Below are 24,595 nucleotides of genomic sequence, written 5' to 3'. Positions count from 1 at the left end.
AAACAAAAGAACAGTTTCAAAACCTGAATTGCTATCCATATACCAGATATTGCAGATTCACTAGCAAGAGGCAGAGCATGGCACTAGCGGCCCGGATCTCTGGTGAAAGCATGGCTTCTGAAACCATCACAAAGTGGGCAGAATAGAACGGCCCGAGTAAACACAACAGGTTTCAGCTCTTCACAATCCTGCTTTCAAGAAAGGAACAGACAATTTCGGTTTTTTTGTGGCAGAACTGCATTTAATTATCTTTCATACACAAATTACAAGAACACAAAAATCCCTCATTATTGTATCAAACTGAAACATGCCAAAGGAGCGCAAATTAATATTTAAAAAATACTACAAAGAAAGATTAAGTGGCTGTAGTGGAAAGAATAAAAAGCTTTTCAATTCCATTTTCTGCAAAATTACACTCTGAATACTACCTTGTACACACACACACAAGACTGCAGTGCAGTAGAAAAAAATCAGTGCAAAAATTATCAGCATGCAATGGAAGCAAATAATTCACATTTGAAAAGAGCCATCACATTTTACTTTTCAGTAACAAGATCATTGCACAAAATCAGTCAAGTGTTTTTTTTCCCCAAAAGCATGAATACTCCACAGCCCTAGTGATTCAAAAAGTGATATTGTGAGGTTTCAACTTCTGCTATTGCTCAAGCACACCACATAAAACATACCAGTTTATACAAATGAAATGTGTTTATCTGATCAGGTGAATTCTTTCCTTCTCGTGCATCAACCACAGCAATAATGATTTTGCTCCATCAATTAGGCCTTGTGATTCTGTGGTGACCAATTTTGACTACTGCTGACGATGTATTCGAGAAGAAATCATAATCCAAGTAATACCCAAAGTGGGCTGACTTCACAGGATCAACAAGCAATGGTTTCTCACTCCAGCAAGCTCACTATACTCTGATTATATTCTCAAAGTGCAAAAATAGGTTATCTATTCAGAACTGTGCTGTATTTCTCACAGAACCAGCTCTCAGAGCAGAACTGCACTTCAAGTAAGTTCACAGTTGCATAGTAAAAGAGTCCCATGATCTTTGGGCTAATTGGTGTTTCTATTGCCCAGGCAGAGCTCTAGCAGTAGCCTAACTCAACCTACAGCAATTTCCTTATCCCAAAAGTCAAATTACAACATTGAAGCAGGTATGGTAGAGTTCAGTTTTAAACAGTGGCCTGAGACTACCAAAAATGATTAAAACAGAATTAATTTAATTAAAAAAAAAAAAAAAAACAAACAAAACCCAACAAAATGTAACTACACATTAGTTCTCTTGGATAGACTTAAATGGAGACACAGAAGGAAATTGTCTGACAGTATTGTTGCAGACAGCATTGAGAGCAGCAGTTAGTAGCATTTTCTCAAAATGATGAGACAACAGAATAGACATTTGTTAGCACCAAAGAAACATGGTACTTTTCAATTTATAACTAACTCCCAACTACAGAACAACTTACTTGTCAACTCCACCATCAGTTCTAACACCCAAAACATTCAAATAGTAGGAACAGTATCAACACTGCAGTCAGACATGCACTGGGTGTCCGTACTACTTCTTTCTAAAAACAACGGGACTCTACCAAACCAGTGTGACTACCAGGGTAGCTCAGTTAAAACATGCTTCAGTTATTGTTTTATGCCTTTAATCAATATCATTCAATATAAGTATAAAAGTTGGACCAAGGTAAATAGAAAATAGTTCCACAGGTGCTACTCATGGGATCAGAAATGTTTGTTTTTTTTTTTTTTTATTCATTTTTCACAGCATTGGAGTTGTCATGAATGGCAGGACAAAAGGCTAGGACAGCTGGCCACAGTCAGTAATGACAATCTTTTTGGAAGGCTTTCCGCTCTTGGAACCAAAGCTCTCAATTTTTTTCACAACATCCATTCCTTCCTTTACGTGCCCAAAAACAACATGTTTTCCGTCTAGCCTATAAAATAAATAAAGGCATTTTTACTTAAAACAATAAAAAGACTGAACCAAACCAAGCTTTGTGAAGGGATGTTAGCAGATCTTCATAGCTCTCTCCTGCAGATCAGCTCTATGGTAAAGGCACAACTGTACAAGCGACATCAAATACTTTTAACTCTGAAATTTAAAAGCATTCCAAGTGACAGCAGCCTTGTTACCGTCAGAGCCCTTCCTCCTTCAAGCAGCACAAAACAACTTATTTTCCATTGTGAGTCAAGTACTTTGGACAAACAAAACCCAAACTAAACCACAACACAACAAAACAAACAAAACACCATCAACCCACAAACAAACAAAAAAAACCCTAACAAAACCCCAAACCCTCTGGATCTGGGCATCAGTTCACTGGGTTGATGTGCAGGGCTGGGAACCTACCAGTCAGTTTTTGCAGTGCAAATGAAGAACTGAGATCCATTTGTATTGGGTCCTGCATTGGCCATTGAAAGAACACCTGGAACAACAGTAGCAGCTGATTAAATTGGTCTAACAAGCATGCAGTGAGCAAGACAATTGTCCGCTGCACATTTAGACTAAATACGGACAGACAGAAGATGTGACAGTCTCGCACTGTCTCCAAATGATTTTTCATGTCAACTTCTTGTCTTTGACTACTCTCTCCAGCCCAGCCTCCCTTCTTTCCACAGCAAGAATGCTAGTAATGTAATTAGTTGTACACATCCTAAATGTAATTAACATCAGCTAACCACTACTGTGCTTCAACAGCAGCAGTACTTTCCTGTGACAAGGAAGTAACAATCCAAAAGAGAGAGGCTACAGAATTCAATCAGACTTTCTTATCTATGGCTTTTCCTTTACTTTTTCTGGATTTAATTTGAGCTTAAAGGATGTGCCTTTGTTGCCTAGTAAATACAAAAATTCCAGATTGCTTTGTTTCACTTGTGTAGTAATCACGTAAGTAAAAAATAAAATCTATGACTTACTAAAGAGGAAAATAAAAGCAGTAGTATCACTTTGCATAATTTTTAAGTAAAATAAAAAACCCCACGCCTTATTTTGTAGAGTCCCTTTTATAGTAAGAGCACGGGTGGCAATGTCACCCATTCCTGGCTGACTTACATTTGTACAGCAGTCTACATAAACAAGCACATGTTAGATTTTGATGTTTCTGTAACTACTAAGTGCCCCACATATCTAAAAAACCTTGGTTTTTTTTTAAATACATCTTCATAAACAATGCTTCATTATAGTTTACAGTCATCAGAAGGTAGAAAGAACATGTTTACTTACCAGGTCCTTCATGCTTAAGTATGAAATTTTCATCTGGAAATCTACTGCCATAAATGGATTTTCCACCAGTTCCATTATGGTTTGTAAAGTCACCACCCTGAAACAGAAATAGCTATTTACTTTACTAGCACACAAGCACAATTTTACATCAGAAGTGATGCTATTAAAAAATATACTCACTTGCTCTAATTTGAAAGTAATAAAATCGGCAGATTTTCTTCAGGTTAAGAATGAGTATCGTCACATGAGTATTTCAAACCATGTAACCACATAAAGACATAACCAAGGTAAAAGTAAACTTCTGCTCCAGATATTGCAGATACTCTCCAGCTGACAAGAACTCCAACAACCACCTTTCTGTGTTACCAGCCTTGCTCCCAAATATGATGCAACAAATGGCAGTAATTTTAAGAAACACCTCAAAGGCCTTGAAACAAAATCACAGATTCATTACCACAGGCAAGCCCTCAGAATGAACTTTCTCTCCGCTTTTCTTTCTTTCGACACATATAAGCACTGATCAGGATCTCCATTAGTACTATTTGCTGTTTCTAGGTTTTGTTGTTTAAGTGCTACAGTTAAGCTATTTTAAACTTCCCTCAGCTACCTGCTGCTTGCTGGGATAGATATGGCCACACATAAACCCCAAAACCAAACAAACAAACCAGTCACAGCAACATGCAAAGGTGGTTACTAAAACACCGTTTTGAGCAACCTGCCATCTCCTCTCCCAGGAGCAACACCACCCACGCCGGCAAAGCACTCACACCTCACCAGTCCGTCAAGTGACGGTCACCTTCCCATCCTCACCTTGAGCAATCTGCCACAGGTGTGTTACAGCTCCTCCTACGCAGTCCCAGAGTGTGCTCTGCACACTGCTAGCCACAAGGAGGCAGCTGAATTGCCAAGGCCTGGTGTGATGACCTTTAATTATGTTATACCAACCGCCTGAATCATGTTAACACTCCACCTGGACAAGTGGAAAGACCTCTGCTGTTTCTTCTCACTTAGAAATATTTGAAACCTACGTCAGTATTTCCACTTCAGCAATGACTTCCAAGTAATTCCTAAACATCAATTCATCACCTCACCGTACCACAGAGTCAACCACATAGTATCTTCATTTTGGGGTCACTTGTAGGGACAAAGAGGGAGGCAAGGAGAACTTCACAACTTAGTGGCAGAACTGAAGGCAGGATTTCTCTTTTTCTTATACTTATGTATTTCTGACCCCAGCAAGACTTAAACTTCATCACTTTGTCAGTATCACAAAACCTTAGTTTGCATTTCAAAGGCAAGAAAATAGGTCCTTTACAACATACATGTCCCTTCTCTCTCAAATCTTATCTTTGTTAAGATTAGGGCCTCTTGTTCCGACAGCTGTATATTTGCTTTAAAAAAAAAAAAAGTGAGGAGGGGGGACCATCACAGCCATCAGTTAATAAATAAAGCATGCTTACTATAACCTTGATCTCAAATTTTTATGGAGTCATTCTACAATGCACTGCTGTTGAAATGTGGCTTCCTTTAAGGGAAGAGACACCACCAGGAATCATACAATCCAGTGCACTACAGCAGCTGAAATCCTGCTCATCTGCCAAGCACAGTGGGGGGGGAAAAAAAAAGGCTTTCAAAAAGGCTTTTTCTCTTTTTGCTGTTGTTCCTGCTGTTTAAGAAAAAATTCCTAGCATGCATCAACTTTAATGCAGAATTCTGAAAGATTCGTCCTTCAAATTAAAACAAAATCCATTTCAGGTGTGTGATCCCAAAAATCAATCCCAACCAGCCCTTTTGATTCCATCCTCTCCTCCACATTAGGGAAATGTTCAGATTTTTTTTTTTTTTTTTAAACACATTCTCCATTGTGAACAGATTATTCTACTGGGAATAAAGAATGGACATCTTGTTTTCTTAGCTCCCTTTGAACACAAGGTTGATTGTCATTCTACCCACAAATGCTTTTCCTAATAAGTGCATTTTTGCCAAATATGCCCCACACCAAAGGACACTGCTATATAAAAGTAGAAAGTCTTAAGCCAGGTTTTAAGACTTTCTACGCCTAATTTGCATTTATTTGTACAAAAGATGTGTTATGGCAACAGCCATAGCAAAAACAGCAGAAATGCAAGTCACACTGTCACTTCTTTATTTTGTAGCTAGCAAAGGTTAGAACAGAGCTACTTAAAATGTTACTACTATAGTCTAATTTGTTCTAAAATTATATAAATAACATACAGATAAATTTAATAGCAAAAAAAAAAACAAACCTAACATTACCTGGCACATAAATGAAGGAATCACTCTGTGAAAAGTGGATCCTTTATACCCAAATCCTTTTTCACCAGTACAAAGAGCTCTGAAGTTTTCTGTGAAAACAAAGCATAAAGTATTATGTTGTCACATGATACATAATACATAATATCATCAAACACAAGTAGAGTAACTATGTCCCAAGTTTATACACTTTGAAAATTTTATACCTTCTTTAAGGTATTATTGATTGATTAGTTGTTCCCATCCTATAAGAAAACCTCTGTTATAAAGCTAAGGAAACAAAGCTTCTTTATCCTCAGAACAGGGTACAAACAATCTTTTTCCATTTCGTCTCCCTTTTATTTTGCTATTACACCTTACTCCAACTACTCGCCTTCCACCAACCCACCGCTCTGGAGTCAAAGGTTTCATTTTCTGACTTTCATGTCTTTGTTCTCTATAGTAATTGTGAAGACGATGTGGGGTTTTTTTAAGTATATTCATCTACTAGGAACTGAAAGAAAAGCACAAATTTTTCAGAACCACGAAATAAGCAGATGAGGAAGAGAGCACGTAATGAAACACAAAAGCTTTGCAACATGGGTGCACTAATCAGCTAGTGACCAGGAAAACAAAACCCTATATGCTTTTGGAAACTCTAACAGACACCATCCCTTTGGTTTACCTTTTCCCATTTGCTTTGGGGTTTGATTTTAAAGTAAACTAATATGTTTTTGAACACATATATTCACCACTGAGCCGAACTGTAAATTGTACTGTCTCAGGGTAAATTAAAAATGAAACTATTTGCAACAACAACAAATTGTAACTCCTCACTAGCACTGTTCTGACAAAGTTTCTATTGTATTTCTCTATTTAGCAAATGGGGATGGAACATGGGGGTTGTTTCCAAAAGGTAAAAGAACAATATTGTTCCTGTAAATCACAATCTAAACAAATATTTAAGTATGAAATTCTGGAGATGCTGCCTTACCTGCTGTCTTTGGAACCACATCAGCTTTCAGCTGTTTAGGAAAAACAAACAAACAAATTAGTAGAGTCAGCTTTTTCCATACATACACAGAAAAACTTCCACATGGGGGCTGGTACAACTGAACCCTCTTCCCAAGGTGATGAGCTATCTGAAACCACGAGACACCCAAAATTCCAGTAACACCTTAAGACTTCCTCAGCATTTAGCTAGTAATTAAAAATATCCCCTCAAGGCAACTTTTGACCAGTTAATGAAGATTAACTTGAACAGTGTATAATAACTTCATGGATCAACACAATAATTTAGTGACAACTTAGAAGAAGTTCTACAATAGACCCCAGGGATCAAAGCCAGCTTGGATACAACTATAGAGATCAAAACCCACAGAGCCATCTGTTGAAATCTGCAGAAAAGGCAAAGGAAAAGAACAGAAACTGTGTATCAAAATGAACCCATGATGTTACATACACATTTGTTACCAACAAACGCTTCTGACTTTGATTAGTGTGCATCTTTCTACTAATCTTGAAAACATATGGTATTATAATTACCTGGGAAAAGTGACATAAAAGTGGCCATACCAGGTCAGTCCAAAGTTTTATCTTAGTCGCACATCCTGGCCATAACCAGCACCAGACACCAAGAAACAGTATGGCTATGGCAAGAATTTAACATTCCTTTCCTAGGGCGTTCTCCTCAGATGGCTAGAATTTGCACCTGAATCTATCCACAACTTAGCCAAAGACTCAAGGTGATTGCTGCAGTGCATTCAGATTTTCTGTAAACTCAGCACACTAAAAATCTTTGACATGGAAATGGAATGCTGCCATAAGAAATATAGAAACATTAATGCTGTTTTTAAAATACATCCAGTTATTTACTAAATTTCACTGATGAATATGGAACTTGCACAGCAATATTTTATCTATGACTCTCCGAAACACCACCTCCTGAGAACATGAGAGCTTGTAACACCCAATTAATTTATATGCTGAATTAAGAAAATTGAATTAGGCTCTACTCTCCAGGGAAATCCTTTTAGAGACAACCCTTATGAACTACATTTTTAAAGATCTATCGATACAGACCTAACGTGGGTGCTGGAGATGGCAGAAGACCACACTGAATTCCCTCAGTGGGGAGTAACTGGGAAAAGCAGCATTCCCTCTGCAGGGCTGGGTTTGGGAACACAGCCCTCACTCCTTCCCATACACAACGCATTTATCAGAGGCATGTGCCCAGCCTTAAGAATACGTGGTGTATGTCACTGATAAGACTCGATCCTTATAGTGGTTTTTGTAAGAGCAGAGGAGCAAGCCACAGTTTTCCTATTCAGGCTTTCTTTAAATGTCTGAGTGTAGAGCCAGCTGCTGGCTGCCCCATTCAGAGCCGTGCAGACCTTTCCAGGCACACGAAGTGGGACGCTCAAGGAGACAGTACAGCTCAGAAAAGGGAAAACTAACAAACAATGAGCACCCAGGAAAGAAAGAAGAGGAAAAACAAACAAACAAGCAAACAGAGGGCGAAGCTGGCAGAGGGGCTGCATACCGAGTAGCCAGGCGGGGTCCGGCCCTGCACCTGGGGCCCCCGGGACCGCTCCCGCGGCACCTTCAGCAGCGACCCCGCTCCTGTTCAGCGTTTCAGCCTCACAGCGCGGTTCCAAGCCCTCTCCCGCTGCGGACAGAGCACGGTCCGGCCTCCAGCTCCACCTCTAGGTGCCCTCCCGGTGCCCTGGCCGCCCCCCGCGGGCCTGCGCTGACCTTGCCGCTCACCGCCCGCCATGCCCGGCTGTCCCGCCGCCCTCGGCTCCCCGCCCACCGTCCCCCGGCGCCAGGTGAGCTGCCGGCAGCCCCCGTCCCCGCGGCATCCCGGGCGCCCTTACCTCCAGCACGACGCGTCCCAGCGGCTGGTTGTCGGCGTCTACGTCCAAGTACACCACCGGGTTCTGCGAGCCGCCGCCGGCCCCAGAGCAACCGCGGGCACCGGCCGCCCACATACAGGCGAGCCCCGGCGGCGAGAGCAGGTCCCCGGGCGGGCGAAGCAAGCGGCGGGCGGCGCTGAGCGCCAGCATGCCGCAGGGACAGCAGGGAACACACCGGCACTCGGGCACACGCGGTCGGGCCGCCGCTGCCGCGTTTTAAGCGCTCCGCCCGCGGCGCAGCGCCCGCTGGGGGCGGCGCGCAGGTCAAGATGGCGGCGGGGGCGCAGGGGCAGCGCGGGAACGGCACTGTACCCCAGCAGCAGGACGCTGCGGGCTCCGGCGGCCCTCACAGCTGCCCAGCACGGCCCGTGCCCCTCCTCACCACCCACCATTTCACAACGGTTGGTAGGGGGCTGTTTCTGTTTTGTTTGTTTGTTTTGTTGGTGTTTGGTTTGTTGTTTTTGTTTGTTTGTGGGTTTTTTTGTTTGTTGCTGTCGTTCTTGTTTTTTGTGGGTTTGTTTGTTTTCCACATTTCCTCACAGACCCATAACCCAGGGATCAACAGCGACAGGAAGTCTCTAAAATTTTGTAATTCCATGCAAGGCCTTTGGTGTCATCCCGCAGCCCCAGGCGGGAAAGGCGAGGCTGCCACCATCACACGTGGGATAATTAACAGGGTGCAGCGGGGAGACGGGAGGGACGGGCCGGCCCTGCAGCCTGACTCACCGGCAGCACCCGGGAACGACACCGCTAACACATGGGGAAAGAGAGAGGTGCGCCCGAGCACCTACCTGGGCTGTCACCCCCGCGCCATGACCCCCAGCAGCACCCATGACATGGTTTCACAGCCTGGAAACCTGCCTGATCATCCTTAATATGAAAGTAACAACATTTAGCATCTTAGTGCTCCAAAATTAGCAGCTTAGATCAAAATACTTAGTCATATCCAGATATTATCTTGAAATCCGCTCCAGTTGCCACCCCGATTCTGTATACAAGAACTTTAAAAAGTTTTTCAGGTTCTTAAATGCCACAAAATGTCTTTGGTTTGGTGGGGTCTGTGGGGTCAAAGAAAGCTCTTCCCTCGGCATGGCAGCAGCATGACAACTCCTCTCATAAAGCCAGTACATGTTCTCTCTAAAAAACTAGGCCATTTTGGATATTTTACAATCTGCACACATTTAATTTCATCCAAACAGTGGTGCAGTTCCACACTGCTAGGTGAACCACAACCTTCCACAGTTGTATCAGCACTTCTTCAAACACCAGTTGTATCACCAATGCAAGTCCACTGGTATCAGAAACCTTTTTTTCTTCATTGAAAACAAACAGGAAAAGAAGTTCAGTTTTCCACGACAAGTTCATGCAAGGATGCTACACCTACCAGGTTCTGCCCCATTACACCTGAAGCAAGGGACATCCAGGACACCTGATGCTTTTCATTTAAGATAAATCTTGCAGCTAATGGAACACAACTGGTCCACTGAGTCTCTGCAAAATGAACTCTGCACGTATATGACATTCTGTCTGCTTGGTCTGCTCTGGCAGGTTCCCAGGTTGAAATAGGATTTCTATTAAAACACTTCTAAAAATGATGCATGATTTTATACTGATTATTTTAAGGCAGTAAATCACCAAAACTAAATAGCATTCATCTACAGTACTGCTGACTACCCTTGTTAAAAATTTAGCCCTTTAATACGGGAAAATAGCTCCTGAAGTGATTATTTAAAAAAACAAACCAAACGACACCACCCACACAAGAAAACCCAAAACAAAACCCACGACCAATAACAAAACCAAGGGTGATTCTAGTAGTTATGCACCTGTAATTTTCTCATTCCTTGTATTACAAATTAAGTTATTCCAATGAAGGTTAGAGTAAAGCAACCACGTAATATAGTATGAGGGAATCACACAACATCCCATACATGAGGAAAAGTAAACTTTCAATCCTGCCTGAGTTCGGTGTTGTCAGGCAGCTAAAAGTGACTTCATCAAGGACATTGACTGAATCTTCAGAAAGCTGCCAGTCAAGGCACAGCCCTGACCATAAGGTTTGGGCAGAACTACAACATACAACTACAGAAAACTGAGAAATCCTGTATGAACACCATTATTCAGGCACGCACTCCAGAGAGACCCATCCTTCATACCCTTCTCTGTGTTGTTTCCACTTCTATGGATTTTCTGAGATGAGAGGATCTTTGCACAGTATTCAAGACAGGGGTGAACAATGACTTTACACATACAGTGCTATGCCAGTGTTTTCTATTCCTTTACTAATCATCTAAAGCTGATTTATTTTATTTTCAATAGTAGCTACATCAGTATGCATTTTCTAGTTACCTTGTCATATCCTCGTAGCTTCAAGTCCATTTTTGGGAAACGAAAACTTCACTTGATTTAATCATCCATCTGATTATCCTCTAGTGACCATAAGAAAAACCCCTCTCACTCTTTTTAATGTCATTTTAATTGCAGTAGCCACTAGAAGCCTAAATCAAAATTAGCACTTGGGTGTTAAGTTTTGTGCATACCTGTAACAACAGACAGTTTGGCCCTGAAGGATTTATTATTTAATAAACAAGACAAAAGATGAGCAAAAGAGAACATCATCTTATGTCACACTTGGGAAATGCCAGCAGAACATCTTTGAACTGTTTTGCTAAGAGTCCACAGGCATCTTCAGTAGAGCAAACAATGCAGTTTTCCTGATTTGCAGGCCTTGGTGAGAAGCAAAACAACTCACTCTCTTTCACGGTGGTGACTTTTTATTTGGGAATATGGACTGAGTTATCTCTAGACTTGAAGCAATAAAGCTACTAAATCAGTGGTTATGGTCCACTCCTGCACAGTCAGATGTATTGGAACTCATGCAGACAGCATGTTTGGGAATTTGAGTTACAGAGGTCACTTTCCAAGGACAGAAAAAATGCTACAAAAACTCTGTCAAAGCCCACCCTAGATCACTAGTGAAGGAGGCTTAGAGCTAGCTCAGCAAACTGAAGTGATTTTAGAGGAGCTTTGAACACATCTGTGTGAAGGTAAGTTTATCTTTGAAATTCTGCAACATCTGGTTAGGAAATAAGTACATTTGGCTGAAAAACAAGCACACGTGGCAGCCCTGCACTATACCAGACAGGCAACAGAACGGGACGGCACAGACAAAAGTCAAGATGGATGCTTCAAGCAGAGCCATCAGGCAGGCTGGTACCCATCCTATGGATTTCATCTTTGTCTCAGTCTCAAAGACAATATTGAAATTACATATAGATAAATGAGGACTCTTTCGATAGAAGTTTCTAAATAGGTATTTTTAGAAACACACCTATTAAAGGACCCTTCTAAGGTCCTAGCAGAGAAATCCCTGCATAGGAAAAAGAACCTTAAGTGATACAACAACAGAATTTCATATTGATATATTGCTTACAACTTAGAAGTCTTCATAAACAAGACTATGATGCAACTGAGTGAATATTACCACCATTGTGCCAAGATGGAGAGTAAAAGAACAACAGTGGTTAAGTGACTCTTCTAAAGAAACAGAAGGAATAAATGCTTGAAATTTGACCTAAATTTGGAGATTTTGATTCTAAGGGGCTTGAAATAGTGTTAACTCCTGGCAGACAGAGAATGCACTGGTATAAAGGTGATACATGTTCCTGACTTCAACTGTCCGCCTGCACACCTACCTGTTTGTGACATGGGTATGTAGGTTAATTGTAGTATTCCAGCTTGGATTGCTGCTTGTCAATTGCTCTTGGCAGCTTTGGCAAGATCACATTTTGCAACCTACCAAATGCATGAATGCAACTACACACAACTGATCTTTGTGGCACACTTCGATGTGTTCTTCCCGGGCGTGTGTGCATAGCCCATGCAATGAAAAACTCAAATACAGACTTCAGCAATCTACTATTGAGTGGATTTCACATGAACATCACTCGATACTGTAATATAGGGAATTTCCATGGTATTGATTTTAACATTGATTTTAAGAACCCTTGCACACCTGGGACCTGGTTATCTCAAGGACTTAGCTAATCTGGACTGTTAGGAGAGGGAGAGATCCTGTCGGGGCTCAGCTTGATTTTAAGTGGGGAGAGCAGAAATTTGCAGTGAGCACTCCCACCCTCCACTGCAGAGCCTGGATTGTGCTGCACTTCAATACACTCAGCATAATTTTTCCATCAAGGTTTTGGCTAAACTAGAAGGTGAATTGAGAGCTGGGAAGGATTGCTGTAATCTGTATCTGTGAAGGCAGCACTGCAGAGAAGGACTTGGCAGTTCTGGTCGACAACAGGTTGACCATGAGTCAACAATGTGCCCTTGTGGCCAAGAAGGCCAACAGTATCCTGGGGTGCAGTAAGAAGAGTGTGACCAGCAGGTCTAGTGAGGTTATCCTCCCCCTCTACTCTGCCCTGGTGAGACACCACCTGGAGCACTGCGTGCAGTTCTGGGCTCCCCAGTTTAAGAAAGACAAGGAATTACTGGAGGGAGTCCAGCAGTGGGCTACAAAGATGATGAGGGGTCTGGAGCACCTTTCTTACGAAGAGAGACTGAGAGAGCTGGGTCTGTTCAGCCTGGAAAAGAGAAGGCTAAGAGGGAATCTCATCGATGTTTATAAATATCTCAATGGTGGGTGTCAGGAGGATGGGACCAGACTCCTTTCAGTGGTGCCCAACAACAGGATGAGGGGCAATGGGCACTGACTGAAGCACAGGAGGTTCCATCTGAATATGAGGAGAAACTTCTTTGAGGGTGCCAGAGCACTGGAACAGGCTGCCCAGAGAGGCTGTGGAGTCTCCATCTCTGGGAACATTCAAAACCTGCCTGGACACATTCCTGTGCAATCTGCTCTATGTGAACCTGCTTTAGCAGGTGGGTTGCACTAGATGATGTCCAGATGTCCCTTCCAACCCCAACCATTCTGTGATTCTGTGATATGCATTTATTTATGAATGGGGACTAGAGTGGGGAAGTGTGATTGCAGTGTGAAATTAAATAATACAAGAGCTCCAAGGGCACAGGGTAGCCACACAGGTACATTTACAGATAAAAAGAAAAAAATGCTAATAAATATTTCCCCCCAATCAAGGTTTCCTCTTAGGAACTTGTAGGAACCCAGCTCACAACACGAAACTTCTCTCCAGCACACACTGTACATAAAGGAGGAGTTTCCCCACATGACTTCATACTAATTACCTACAAATAGTCATACAAGAAGAACCTCAATCCACTCATGCTCTTTACAGCTGTGATTAGCATTTTCGTTTCAGAAGTTCTGAGTGACATGGCTTGCTCGGAATTCATTACTCAATCTCCCTGAATAATGTATGGAAACTCACTGCTAATATGTCAGATTACACACTGCCTTTACGTTGTGCCCAGGGCACCATGCAGCTGCATATGACTTCCCAGAAGACCATCCATACACCACTACAGCTAGTCCATGAACACTGACAGCTAGATCACGACATATAGGCATATAGGACACTTAAAAGGTATGCTTTTAGGCTAGAAGAAAAATGAGGCGATTCGCAAAGTTTCAGGATGCCTAGATAGGTGATTTGTCTGTGGGTGAGTAGGGAGACACTTTGTATAAAATATGGCAAAAGTTATGGGGGCTCTTCTGTGTTCTAAACCACGGAAATTTCTATTATAACAGAATGTGACATTTATAGGCATCGGTTCAGTTTATTTACCTATGAAGTATCCTCTCTGGTCTGAAAAACGAGTAATACAGTAGTAGTATGAGAAATACTATAGAATTGATTAGTCATGCTACTTCATCTTGTACAAGTAATATGAGTCTGGCGCTTGGGATGCTCTTACTGAAAACAGAATTGCCCAGGACTTACTCATCACAGGAGACCCTGAGCAGGCAGCCCAGCACCGTCCCCGCGCCGCCCCAAGGGGCTGTTCCAGTGCCCGCTCGCGTGGACACCGACCTCAGAGCTCTCCCCACTGCCAGCGCCCGCAGCGCCTCGTCTGTGCTCTCGCTGTGCGACTCTATCCACCAGCTCTTGTTTCTGTGATATAACAAATACATAACTGATGAAAGCAAAACCGGAGTGCCAACGCTTCCTATAATCACTGTCAGGAACACTAGAAAATGCAGCCAGGTGGAAGAAAGGGGAAGAACATCACACCTTTGGCAGTTTAATACTGGCAGTGGTAATACAACACTCTAGGTTGAAGTGCATTTTAGAAGTTAATTTACTTGCAACTCAAGTGGGAAATGGCTGCAGTGTTCACAGAGGCACAGGGCCGTGTAGGACCCGCAGTCCCACGCAGCACTCCAGATTCCCCACTGTATGTTTTTCATTCTCTATCCCTGGTACAGTACTTGATTTTTTTGAATTATTTTCTCTTCGTTCTTTGGTTTAATTTGATTGCTTTTCTGATCTTTTCCCCTCACCAGTATTTAGGAGCTTTCTACACAATTTCCTTACATTGTCTTATCTTCATGACTGTTATTCTCTTTCTCAAGAGCTCTGCTTTAATCAGCTGCCTCGTAAAGCTGTGGGTTCTCCTTGAATTTGCCCTGTGTGTAAATCTGAACAATGACTCTTCCAGGTAACACGTTCCTCTGTACCTTGTACAAGATGAATTACGCTGTCTGCACTCAGCTAATTCTAACAATAATCAGAGTTGTGAGACGTATTTTTTAGTTGTACAGCTTCGCAACAGGAGCTGAAAGCTAAACATGGGCTGATAGCATCACTGTAAACAAGAATCACCCAGAAATGAAAAGCTTCACAGATTTAACAAGACTAATATAATTCCACCAGTTTTTCTAAGCAACAATTCTGTGGGAACCAACCTCAGAATAAAGAGTCTCTCAAATTCCTTTCTGCTTTTTTGCAGTTTCACTACAGAAAAGGTTGCTCGCCATTAGCATACAGCAGCATTGCTGCATTAGCTAGCATGGGACGTTATGACATACTTACATGACATAAGTGCATGTGACAGTCATCTGAATACGCAACGTCCCACCAACTGAGCTAACAAGTTGTCAGATGCAAATTAGTGTGTGTCACATTTACAAGTGAAAAACATCATTTTTGTACAATGAAATGTTTGGTGAAATATTGAAAAGCCCAGGGTAAGAACTTCTGTTAGCATCCCGAGGAGTCCGGAGTCCAGGGCTCCTTCTGGTTGTGTGTCAGTGCCGCTCCCGCGCATTTTGCCATCAGGTTGGTAGGGGCAATATGAAAGTCATGCTTCTTCCCAGAGGGGCCATCATTCCTGATTTAGAAAGGAAAACTGCTAGGCCAAGTGCATGTCTTGTGAAGCAACATATTCTGCATTCTTTATGAACTGGGTATTTTCACCAGTCACTAAGACAGCTCATCAGATGGGATTCACAGGCAAGTCCAAAATTCACTGATTTTTCATGTCTTAAAAATGTACATAATGTACCTTCTTAGAAATACAGAAGCAATGAACAAGGAAAAAATGAGCATTGATTATAAATTTGGAACATAAGAATAATTGGTTAAAATTTGAATCAATTGAAATATGCATTAAAACCCCAATAAGACTTGAACTCCAGCATTTCATTAAGTAAATGTGGGGCATCTCAACAGTTTTTGCAAGCCAAATGAAGAAAAAAAAATACAACCCCAACAACGATCTGAACATTAAAAACATAATAAATAATAAATTGAATAACAGAATAAATAAATTGATTTTAAAAATTAATAAAAAATAATTCATAGTGTTTGACTAGTTATCAGTCTCTGTGTTCACCGTAATTGATTTGTTTATATGTGAACAAGGTAACAAAAGAAAACTAAATGTTCCAGAATAATTCAACAACAAAAACCAACAACAAACCCCAAACCACGAAATAGCAAACAAACACCCTCCCCATCATGAAATAACTATGGACTAACAGGAAAGTCTAGATTGTAAGATTCAATTAAAAATGTAATTGTTCAAAACTCTGACCTAGGTAAAAACAGATTTGGTAATCCCAAACCTCTCAGAAGGTCTAATAAAGCCAAAATCTAGAGAAACCAAAGTATTTATAAGTGGTAGATACTAGTGTTTCTAGAGAAGTTAGCTACTGTGTGTGACTGCATCCATCAGAAAACAGAGTGAGTTCAGTAACTGGAAAGATACTGGACGGACCGAGCAGACATATTCAATAAACCAGGGAAAGAGCTTCATCTCTTCTAGGCCATACACTTAGAAAAGAGGTTTTTAACAGAAGGATAGACTGAAATAGCAGAAAACCAACTATTACGATTTTGGCAAGGAGTTTCTGGAAATGCAGGTAAACTACATAGCAAACAAACCACTAAGTCCATCTGTACCAAGCTGTGTGCTAACATCTGCTCATTTATAAATAAAATTTCATCACTGATTAGGTTCCCTGTTGACTACTTTTACGTTCCCCAAGAAAGTTCCGTAAACTGATGGAGAAAAGATACTTCAGCATAAGATTCTGGAGATCTGTCTGATACAACAAAAATCCTGTGTTCCTTTTAGAGAGAACAACAGTGCATGGGCACAATGACAGACATTCAAGTAATACCCTACATAGAGTCGGCAGGATTTCAGTGACACGGAAAATGGAAAAGGTGACATTCTGGTAACAATTCAAAGTGTAAAAAAGAAAGGTAATTGTTCATGACTGGAAGTTCACAATACAGGAAGATTTGTACAGACTTGGAATTTAAGGAGATAGGAGGGAAGAGTCATCATACCTGTCCTGGGGTCCTCAGGTCACATCTGGCAGACACTCCACTTGCAGAATCGGCGGAGCCTCCTCAGGCTTCAAAGTGAGCTTGAAAAAGCACAGTGCTTAAGGACAACTCAAGCTCTTCGTGCTTTTCTCCATCTGTACAGTGCCAAAGCAGGTTTATACATCTCACTGACACTTCTTGGGAGCTTCAGGAAAACAAAACACCAAAAGAAAAATATTAGTTAATTATTGGCTGGAATGGATACATGCTTTTTTCTGTTTCACTACTGAGTGCACTGTAACTCAGTTTTGTTATCTTATCCTAAAAGCCCATTGTAATGGGTAGTACCAGCAAAGTAGGCAGAAGCTGATCATCAGAAATAACCAACTTTTCCCAGTTTTGAGAAAATAAGTCTCTAGTCTAGATTCACATATATATATCTGTATATATACACTTCGGTGTAACTCAATCAACAATAAGAACTTATGTCCTTGTGGAGCTGTGGATTAAGCGATATGTATCAATTACCTACTTGTATAGCTACTCATACTCTGAAATGGTTCAGTTGTTCTCTGTATTTGAGTGCATTTCAAAGGTGAGTTTAGACTAATGCTTCCACAAATGCCACAAATACAGATACTTTCTCTGTTACGGCAGGTTCTAAGATGCAAAGTGACTGGCATCTGTGGCTTAGTACGGGTGTAGAACTCCACCAGGACAGGATCTCTGCATGCTGCGGCTGTTGTTGATACAACTCCGGGAGTTCTCCTTGCGTAACAATTCCATCTGCTTGCAGATAATTAAGCAGACTTTGTAACTCAAAGGCTGCATTTTGAAACCAAGTCCTTCAACTTTAAGATGGGGATGCATTAAAAGAACAATATCTCATTTTGGTCAACTTCCAAAGTCACTACTTCCACTTGAATGACAGGCTCCAATTTGAATGAGAAGTTTTAAATTCTCGTGAGAATTTAAAACGAAGACAAAGGTAACCATCTACTGTGTTGGATTAGACAATAATCCTGTATTGCAGCACTAGAGACAAGCCCTCCTTTTCTGTTACATCGCGCAAAGTGTCATTTCAAATAACTTGCCACTTGTTTGGGTGATACGCGGTACCCTGCGTTCTGAACTGCACGTCACCAGTACCTTCTCACGGACCTTCTTCTATCCGGCCAGGGAGCGCAAAAGGCAAGTTGATTGTTTCAGAAAGAAACTAACAAATTTACAAAGCAGCTGCCAATTAGCCAGACCTTAATTTTGCAAATTTATTTAGGAAAAAAAAATTAACATGAGCAAATGAGAATACTTCAGTGTTACAACAGAGTATATAAATGTCTAGCAATAGTCAAATAATTTGATCTTTAAATACAAAATAACCACATGAACACCTAATATACAGGTTTCATCTGAATACATATTTATTAGATAAATATTAGGTTGTCACATCATCTAACTACATACAGTTTTGCAAGACTAAAAATCACAATTATTTTTTCTGACCAGTTTAAAGTATGAAATGATTGCATTGTACTGTACATACAATGTACAAACAAAGACAATGGCCATTTTTGCATGTTACTTCAGATTGTACTTTTTTTTCATTAATTCTCCTCTGATCATGATATCAAAAATTGTACAAAGTATGAATTTGGTTACAATTTTTTTTTTCTTTTTTTTTTTTAATCCCCGTGTTTTTCTTCATTATTTCTGTAGCACCCTAAAAATACACAGGTGATAGACTAGTACACGTAAGCTAAATATTACACGTAGATAAAACAAAACAAAGGATCAGAGTATATTACAGAAGTGAAAGTGAAACAAATGCTGAGACTCCACAAACGCTAACAAACAGGATTCATTTTCCACATAAGATGGAGCTTCAAGCTTTTTTTTTTTCCTGCGAAATAAAAACAATGCACATTCCAAGGAAAATGAATGCATTTCTGTTAACATGTCTCTATTTGTCATTTACATATGTACAGCTGTCCCTTGAGTCTCCGCTGCAGACATTGGCGTGTCTCTGTCAGTCCTATAATAATGTCTTGGCAGCAGAACTGTAGATCTCTGTGGGTTCTTTCCCAGATGAACTTCCATAGGGAAACAATTAAAAAGTAAACAAACAAAAGAAGAATAAAAATACTACTGGAATTTCATATAATAATTAAGCTTTAAAAGAAATGACTGTGATTACCCTATTTGCTAGTTTGTTTCTTTTTCTAAACTTTAATACGGCAGTGAACAGATAAAAAAAATAACTAGATTTTCATTTAGAAGCTTTTTCATACTGACTCCACTATACAGTACCTGATTTTAGCTGACAGATAAGTTTTTAAACTGTCTCAAATGTCTAATATTTGGGTGATGGGTAAAAATTGTATTTTCTCTCTTTAAGTTCTGCCTTGAAACCAAATGTTTCTGTAAGCTTAAAAATGTCAACCGTCCACTTTAATTCTCTATTATTTTACACAGCAGATGCAAACACTGCTCCAAACATATTGCTAACATTTATGCGGGGTTTTTTTTCCCTTCATCCTTTCCAACAGGTACTTTTTAAATACTACCAGTTAGCAAAAGGTCAATCCTTAACATAGCTGGTTTAAAATACGATGTTGTGTTTAAGAGAAAAATAATTTCAGGTGACTTAGTTGCTTGTGCATATTAAATAGAATCAATTAAAAAAGTTTGAGCAACCAGTTCCAACTAACAGTGAAAAATCTTTATTCTCAAACCTATGGCTTAAGAAACTCTCCACCCTCCCCCCTGCAACAAAAAACCCAAACTCTAAGGGCATAAAGTCAGTTTATCATTAGCCAGCCCTGCAAATGACTTCAATACCTACATAAACAATGCAGCAAAAATACAGGGGGAAAATACTACAGTAAAACGGCTACAAAACACATCTGTAACTGAAGAATGGTCTTTTTGAGGAATTGTGTGATAGCAGCACCACACCATGACCATGTGTTACACCAAGTTATCTTTAATATTCTGCAGAGTACCTCTACAGGTTGTCAAGCCCACATAATAATAATAATAATAAAAAAAAGACACTTCTAAGCAGAATAAAAAACTGTAACTGTTTCCCTCCCTCACCCACCGACATCCCTTGGCGTTACCGTGCCCCTTTTTCAGGGACCAGAGCAGTGACATCAATGTGGTCCCTCAGACTCGCTGCTTGCCTCGGTGCATCGTCACCTGTTCAGAGCTGCTCCCAGGTGCTCAGCTCCCCCGGGCAAACAAACCACATCTCTGCCACCACCAGCCCACGGTCGCCCACAACCAGGGAACATCGGTTGGTTACTTGGGGTTTTTTTGCCCTAAGCAATCACTTATAATTATGTTTCCACAACAAAGCTGGGCCCCGATTGTCCAGGTACTGCCTGGTGTATCAATTCATCCATCACACCATTCAATATGAAATTTGGGCTAATTTATCAAAAGAAAATATGTGGGGGGAAGAAAAAAAAACCAAAACAAGCAACTCCCTTATTCTGTTAAAGAACCCTCAATTTTCTTTTTTTAAAAAAGGACCCATATTTTTCTTCAGAGAAGGTATTTAAAAACACCAGCAAAAGTATAACCAGATCATGAAAATGTTGAATATTATCAAAGACAATACTAAAATATTCACAAAGATATTTACAATAGCAATTCTTAAAATAATTGATTTTGCATAATGAACAGCGCCTTTCTTAAAAAAACTCGAAACAGGAAAAATATAAGTGTGGGACCATCTCTACATAATATGTTTGACAGATTCAATACTCCTACTGGAAAATAAAAGAACTAAACTGCCATTTCCTTTAATATCTACAGCAAGGTGCTGCTGACTAGCATATATATATCACGACGCATGTACAGCAGTAGTGGGAAACGTTAATAAAAAGAGCAAAATAAAACAAAAACCGCAAAGAATTTACAAATACGACTTTGGTGAGGAAAGCAAATCCAGAGTCGTAAGCACAGAGCATGCCATTTACAGCACTGCAAACTAAACACAGAGGGCTAGGAAGCTATCTAGTCAAACCGACAGGAAAGAACAAAATTTCGCCTGGCACTTCAGTTTAAAATGTATTGTGGTGAGCAAACGGCGGGTATGTGACTGGATCTGCGATGAGGAAAAGGAGTAAGGTCAACCTTTGCTTTAGTAACAAAAAGGAACAAAACCAATAACTGTACAGTGGGCAAAAGCTGAAATGTTGCACCACAAGGGCAAAGTTGGCACACATGCACTTCTTACACAGCTACTGTACATCATTTATTAGAGAGAGAAAGAGAGAGACGAAGAGCACAGAAATGGGCACAGAAGCAACAGGAAGCTCATGCAGGAGCAGCAACCACACGAGAAGCACAGATCACGGGGCAAGACAGTGATTGTGGCAGCAGGGTCTCTTGGGGGCAGTAGGAATCTACCAACAGTTACTTATTCTCCCTATGCCCAAGTCCTTCGGGAGAAAAAGCTCATCCCAGCAGTTTAAAAAAAAAAAAAACCAAACTGAAGGAAGAGAAAAGAAAAAGGCTGAATTATCTGTAACAGTCACGAAAACGGAATGCAAAGCAAAAAAGAAGCTGTAAGATGTCTCTCCAATGTCAATGCCCCTTCTCAAGCTGATTATTAAAAATAATTATGCAGTGATGCTACGCTCCTTCCATCCTGCAATGATTTCCTGGCTGCCTTCAACCCGGCTTGTCTGACTATGTATTGTGCAGTACAGACAGTGACACAAACGCTCGGGGCACCAAAGGCTGTGGGTAATAATCAGGAACAGTTTGATTTGCATCCCTCCTCCCTCTCTTTTCCATTCTGCATGGCATACATGGTAAAAGATCTGTTACAGCAATCTCAACAGCTGGATGTTAACGCGGCCACCAACGGTACTGATTTGAAACCAAAACTACAAAAAAACCCCTAAACATCGGAAACATTTTTGTTTTTATTTTTCCTGGGTGGTTCCAATCTGTGTGTTTGGCCAGAGGGATCCTCTGCAAAGAGGCGATTCAGATTCCTGCGTGGGCAGAAATACCAACACCCATGGCTGCAGCCTGGAGATTCTCAGGACTCCGCCACTGAAGTCGTGTTAGCTAAACTGCTGGCTCCTTCTGACAGGCCTGTGTGTCTTCCCTATCTTTGCCACTTGACTGTAGGATTTGTGCTTTTTTTTGAGCTTTGTATGTGTTTTTGTTTTTCTTTTTGTGTGTGGCCAGGACAATCACTCCAACACAAACCTGTGGTCGGAGGCAGGCAGAGGGGAGGTGGGGTGGAGGGAGATACAGTTTCAAATAAATGGAAGAACACGCATTGGAAGGACACTCTGAGACGCGTCAATTAGAGACAGTTCCATTTTGTTGCCTTTTCTTCCCTTGCCAAGATATGGTTTTGCCAAGATACTTCACAATATGTTTATCACAGAACTCTCTCTCTAGAGGATGAACAACAAATGGGGTTTCCAATAGCTGCACAACTGTCTCTGCTGCTTTGTCACGTGTAGCACGGCAGACTCAGAGATTACTGCATTTAGTTAGGTTTCTGTATTTTTTTCTCCCGTCACTTTCGCAGTCTTTGAAGCTGACAAAAGCAGTTCTGAGATGAAGAAAGCAGGGAGTGCACCACTGGATCAAGTTGTGAGTTTTTTCTTCTCTTGTGGAAAAGGAGTGTTAAGATTCCTCGCTGTGCAGCCACACACGTGTGAACAAGTGAAAGGGATGGGGGAATACGTATGGTTTCAGTTGTTCTCAAAGAGAGACAGAAGGTCATCATTGCTATTGCTTGGCAAATCAGGAGGATCCAGGTACGAAAGTAGCTCATCTGGATTTGTGAGTTCTGGAAGCAGCTATAAAATATAAAGATAAAAGGAAAATTACAGATAACAGAAACACAATTGAGAAAAAAAAAAAGGGATTAAATACCACACATTCCTGGAAACTGGATTTCATCTGTATATATCCAAATAAACCAGAAGGCAGTAACACAAACCTAACACCCAAAGATGGTACAGTATCCGCTTGTTTGTGAATATCTATGTGACTCAGTTTTCACCTGTGAATCACATTAGCATCTCAATCATGGTTTCTCAGTCCACCTCCCCACCACAAAGTTCATCAATAAACAAAGTATATTTCCTGGCCAGGGAAACTGACAAAAACTTCTCCATTAATGCTCCTTATGTATGTTAGCTTCGTATAAAACACTGAATAAAAACCTGAAACCTACAGTTTGAGTAATACATTTTTGAGCTTTAAAGGAGATCAAGCAGTTCCAGACATTTTAAACAGCCAGGGGCATAACACCCTCTCCAAGAGAAGATGCACTAATCTCCACAATGTTCTAAAGTATCAAAAGGAATAGTTGTGGGGTTTTTATTTATATTTTTATTAATGCTGTGTTTCAAATAGAAAATTTAATTTTTCAAACCATCACTCAGATTCTTTTTGACCTGACAATAACAAGCAAATCGTAACTCCTGGGCTGTGTAGAAGGCAACGTTTTCTGCTTTATTCTGCATCTTGCTATGTCCCAGTCAAAAGGAAACATGTCATATATAAAAACCATAAACACCACAGGGAAGAGTTTGTAAAAAACTCCCTTTAAATTCAGTGCTGTGTTAAAGCAAAGACAGAAAAATATGGACTGCTTTAACTAATGTAATAGTAGGTATAAGAAGTTCATTTTAAGTTGTTCTATGTTTTCAAATACTATAAAACTAAGAGCTTGACTACATCACATCTAACATGCAAATGTTATATTTATATGCTTCTATTACTCATGTGCAAATGCAGCTTCATCTTCTAATGTTATATGGATCAACACATTTTTCAATAACCTAAATATGAAATGCAAAAGGAAGTTTATTACTTCCTAAGCATTTTGAAAAAATGCAGTGTCAAGTTGACATAAACAGAATTTCCCAGCAGGAATGCTTTTCTTAAAATACCACCTCCTCTTATTCATGGTAAAAATGCTATTATCATAGTACTAGGCTAAAGACATAAGGCTTTTAAATGCATTTCACTTGCTATCATATTTTTTTTTTAATATCTAGTACAGAAGCCCAAAAGAAAACTGCAGCCCCACCAAATGTGTACAAAGTAAAAAATGGTTTAATTTGCCCTACGATTTTACATCTCAGTTCTTAAAAATTTAACATCGTGTCTCTGAGACCCATTCTTGTATATTTTTTTGTTTTGTTTTGTTTTGTTTTTTTTTTTCCCTGGGAAGGTGAAAGTTTTAAACAACGTGCTCAGTGTATGTAAGTCTTGAGGGCGACCTTGGCCTGCCTTGGCTGGAGGGGCCAGGCAGCACAGCCGGGTGAAGCGAGAGACCTCAGGAAGGATGTGCTGGGCTGGAGCAGAGCTCAGACACCCAGGGGTGGGTGAGAGCTTGGAGAAGTGCACCCTGTGCTCCTGAAGCAAACACTGGAGAGGTCTAAGCAGTCATTTGAGTCTCGTGTCTCTGCTGTCTGAAGTAAAAGCATAGGTCACCTGT

At 40.7% G+C, this 24,595-nt stretch overlaps 2 protein-coding genes and 1 long non-coding RNA gene across 15 annotated transcripts in view; 1 reads left to right on the top strand and 2 right to left on the bottom strand.

Annotated features, from left to right (window-relative positions):
- Positions 1-219: 219 nt before the first annotated feature.
- On the bottom strand, positions 220-8,657 carry PPIF (peptidylprolyl isomerase F). 2 transcript variants are annotated; one of them, XM_065843698.2, is made up of 6 exons: positions 8,372-8,657; positions 6,490-6,520; positions 5,520-5,608; positions 3,243-3,339; positions 2,370-2,445; positions 220-1,953 (listed from the first exon to the last, which is right to left on the bottom strand). In XM_065843698.2, exons 1-6 carry the CDS (start codon positions 8,558-8,560, stop codon positions 1,818-1,820), a joined length of 618 nt encoding a protein of 205 aa, XP_065699770.1. In that variant the 5' UTR covers positions 8,561-8,657; the 3' UTR covers positions 220-1,817. The 2 variants fall into 2 exon arrangements, with proteins under 2 accessions (XP_065699770.1, XP_071667843.1); XM_071811742.1 differs by lacking the exon at positions 8,372-8,657 and adding an exon at positions 8,038-8,141.
- Positions 8,658-8,663: 6 nt separating this feature from the next.
- Positions 8,664-10,005, top strand: LOC139828543 (uncharacterized). Its single transcript, XR_011740273.1, has 2 exons — positions 8,664-8,811; positions 9,743-10,005. It is a non-coding gene; the product is annotated as an uncharacterized lncRNA (long non-coding RNA).
- An 8,501-nt stretch (positions 10,006-18,506) lies between these two features.
- Positions 18,507-24,595, bottom strand: part of ZMIZ1 (zinc finger MIZ-type containing 1) — a 345,891-nt gene continuing 339,802 nt past the window's right edge. For all 12 annotated transcript variants that reach the window (XM_071811737.1, XM_065843042.2, XM_065843046.2 and 9 more), the window contains one exon: positions 18,507-22,943. In XM_071811737.1, the coding sequence (XP_071667838.1) occupies positions 22,836-22,943 (108 nt within the window). In that variant the 3' untranslated portion in view covers positions 18,507-22,835. The remainder of the gene's footprint in view (positions 22,944-24,595) is intronic.

This window comes from Patagioenas fasciata, chromosome 8 (assembly GCF_037038585.1).
Source record: "Patagioenas fasciata isolate bPatFas1 chromosome 8, bPatFas1.hap1, whole genome shotgun sequence".
In the NCBI taxonomy this organism is placed as follows: Eukaryota; Metazoa; Chordata; class Aves; order Columbiformes; family Columbidae; genus Patagioenas; species Patagioenas fasciata.
Note: the sequence above shows the minus strand (reverse complement) of the source record. Positions and strands in the feature narration are given on the sequence as shown.

Excerpts from the sequence above, each read along its gene's own strand:
- PPIF (XM_065843698.2), bottom strand. The coding sequence starts at position 8,560 with ATGCTGGCGCTCAGCGCCGCCCGCCGCTTGCTTCGCCCGCCCGGGGAC. Across the intron at positions 5,609-6,489 it reads TGTGGTTCCAAAGACAGCAG|AAAACTTCAGAGCTCTTTGT; the intron begins GTAAGGCAGCAT and ends TTGTTTTCACAG. Across the intron at positions 2,446-3,242 it reads ACTTAAGCATGAAGGACCTG|GTGTTCTTTCAATGGCCAAT; the intron begins GTAAGTAAACAT and ends CTGTTGTTCCAG.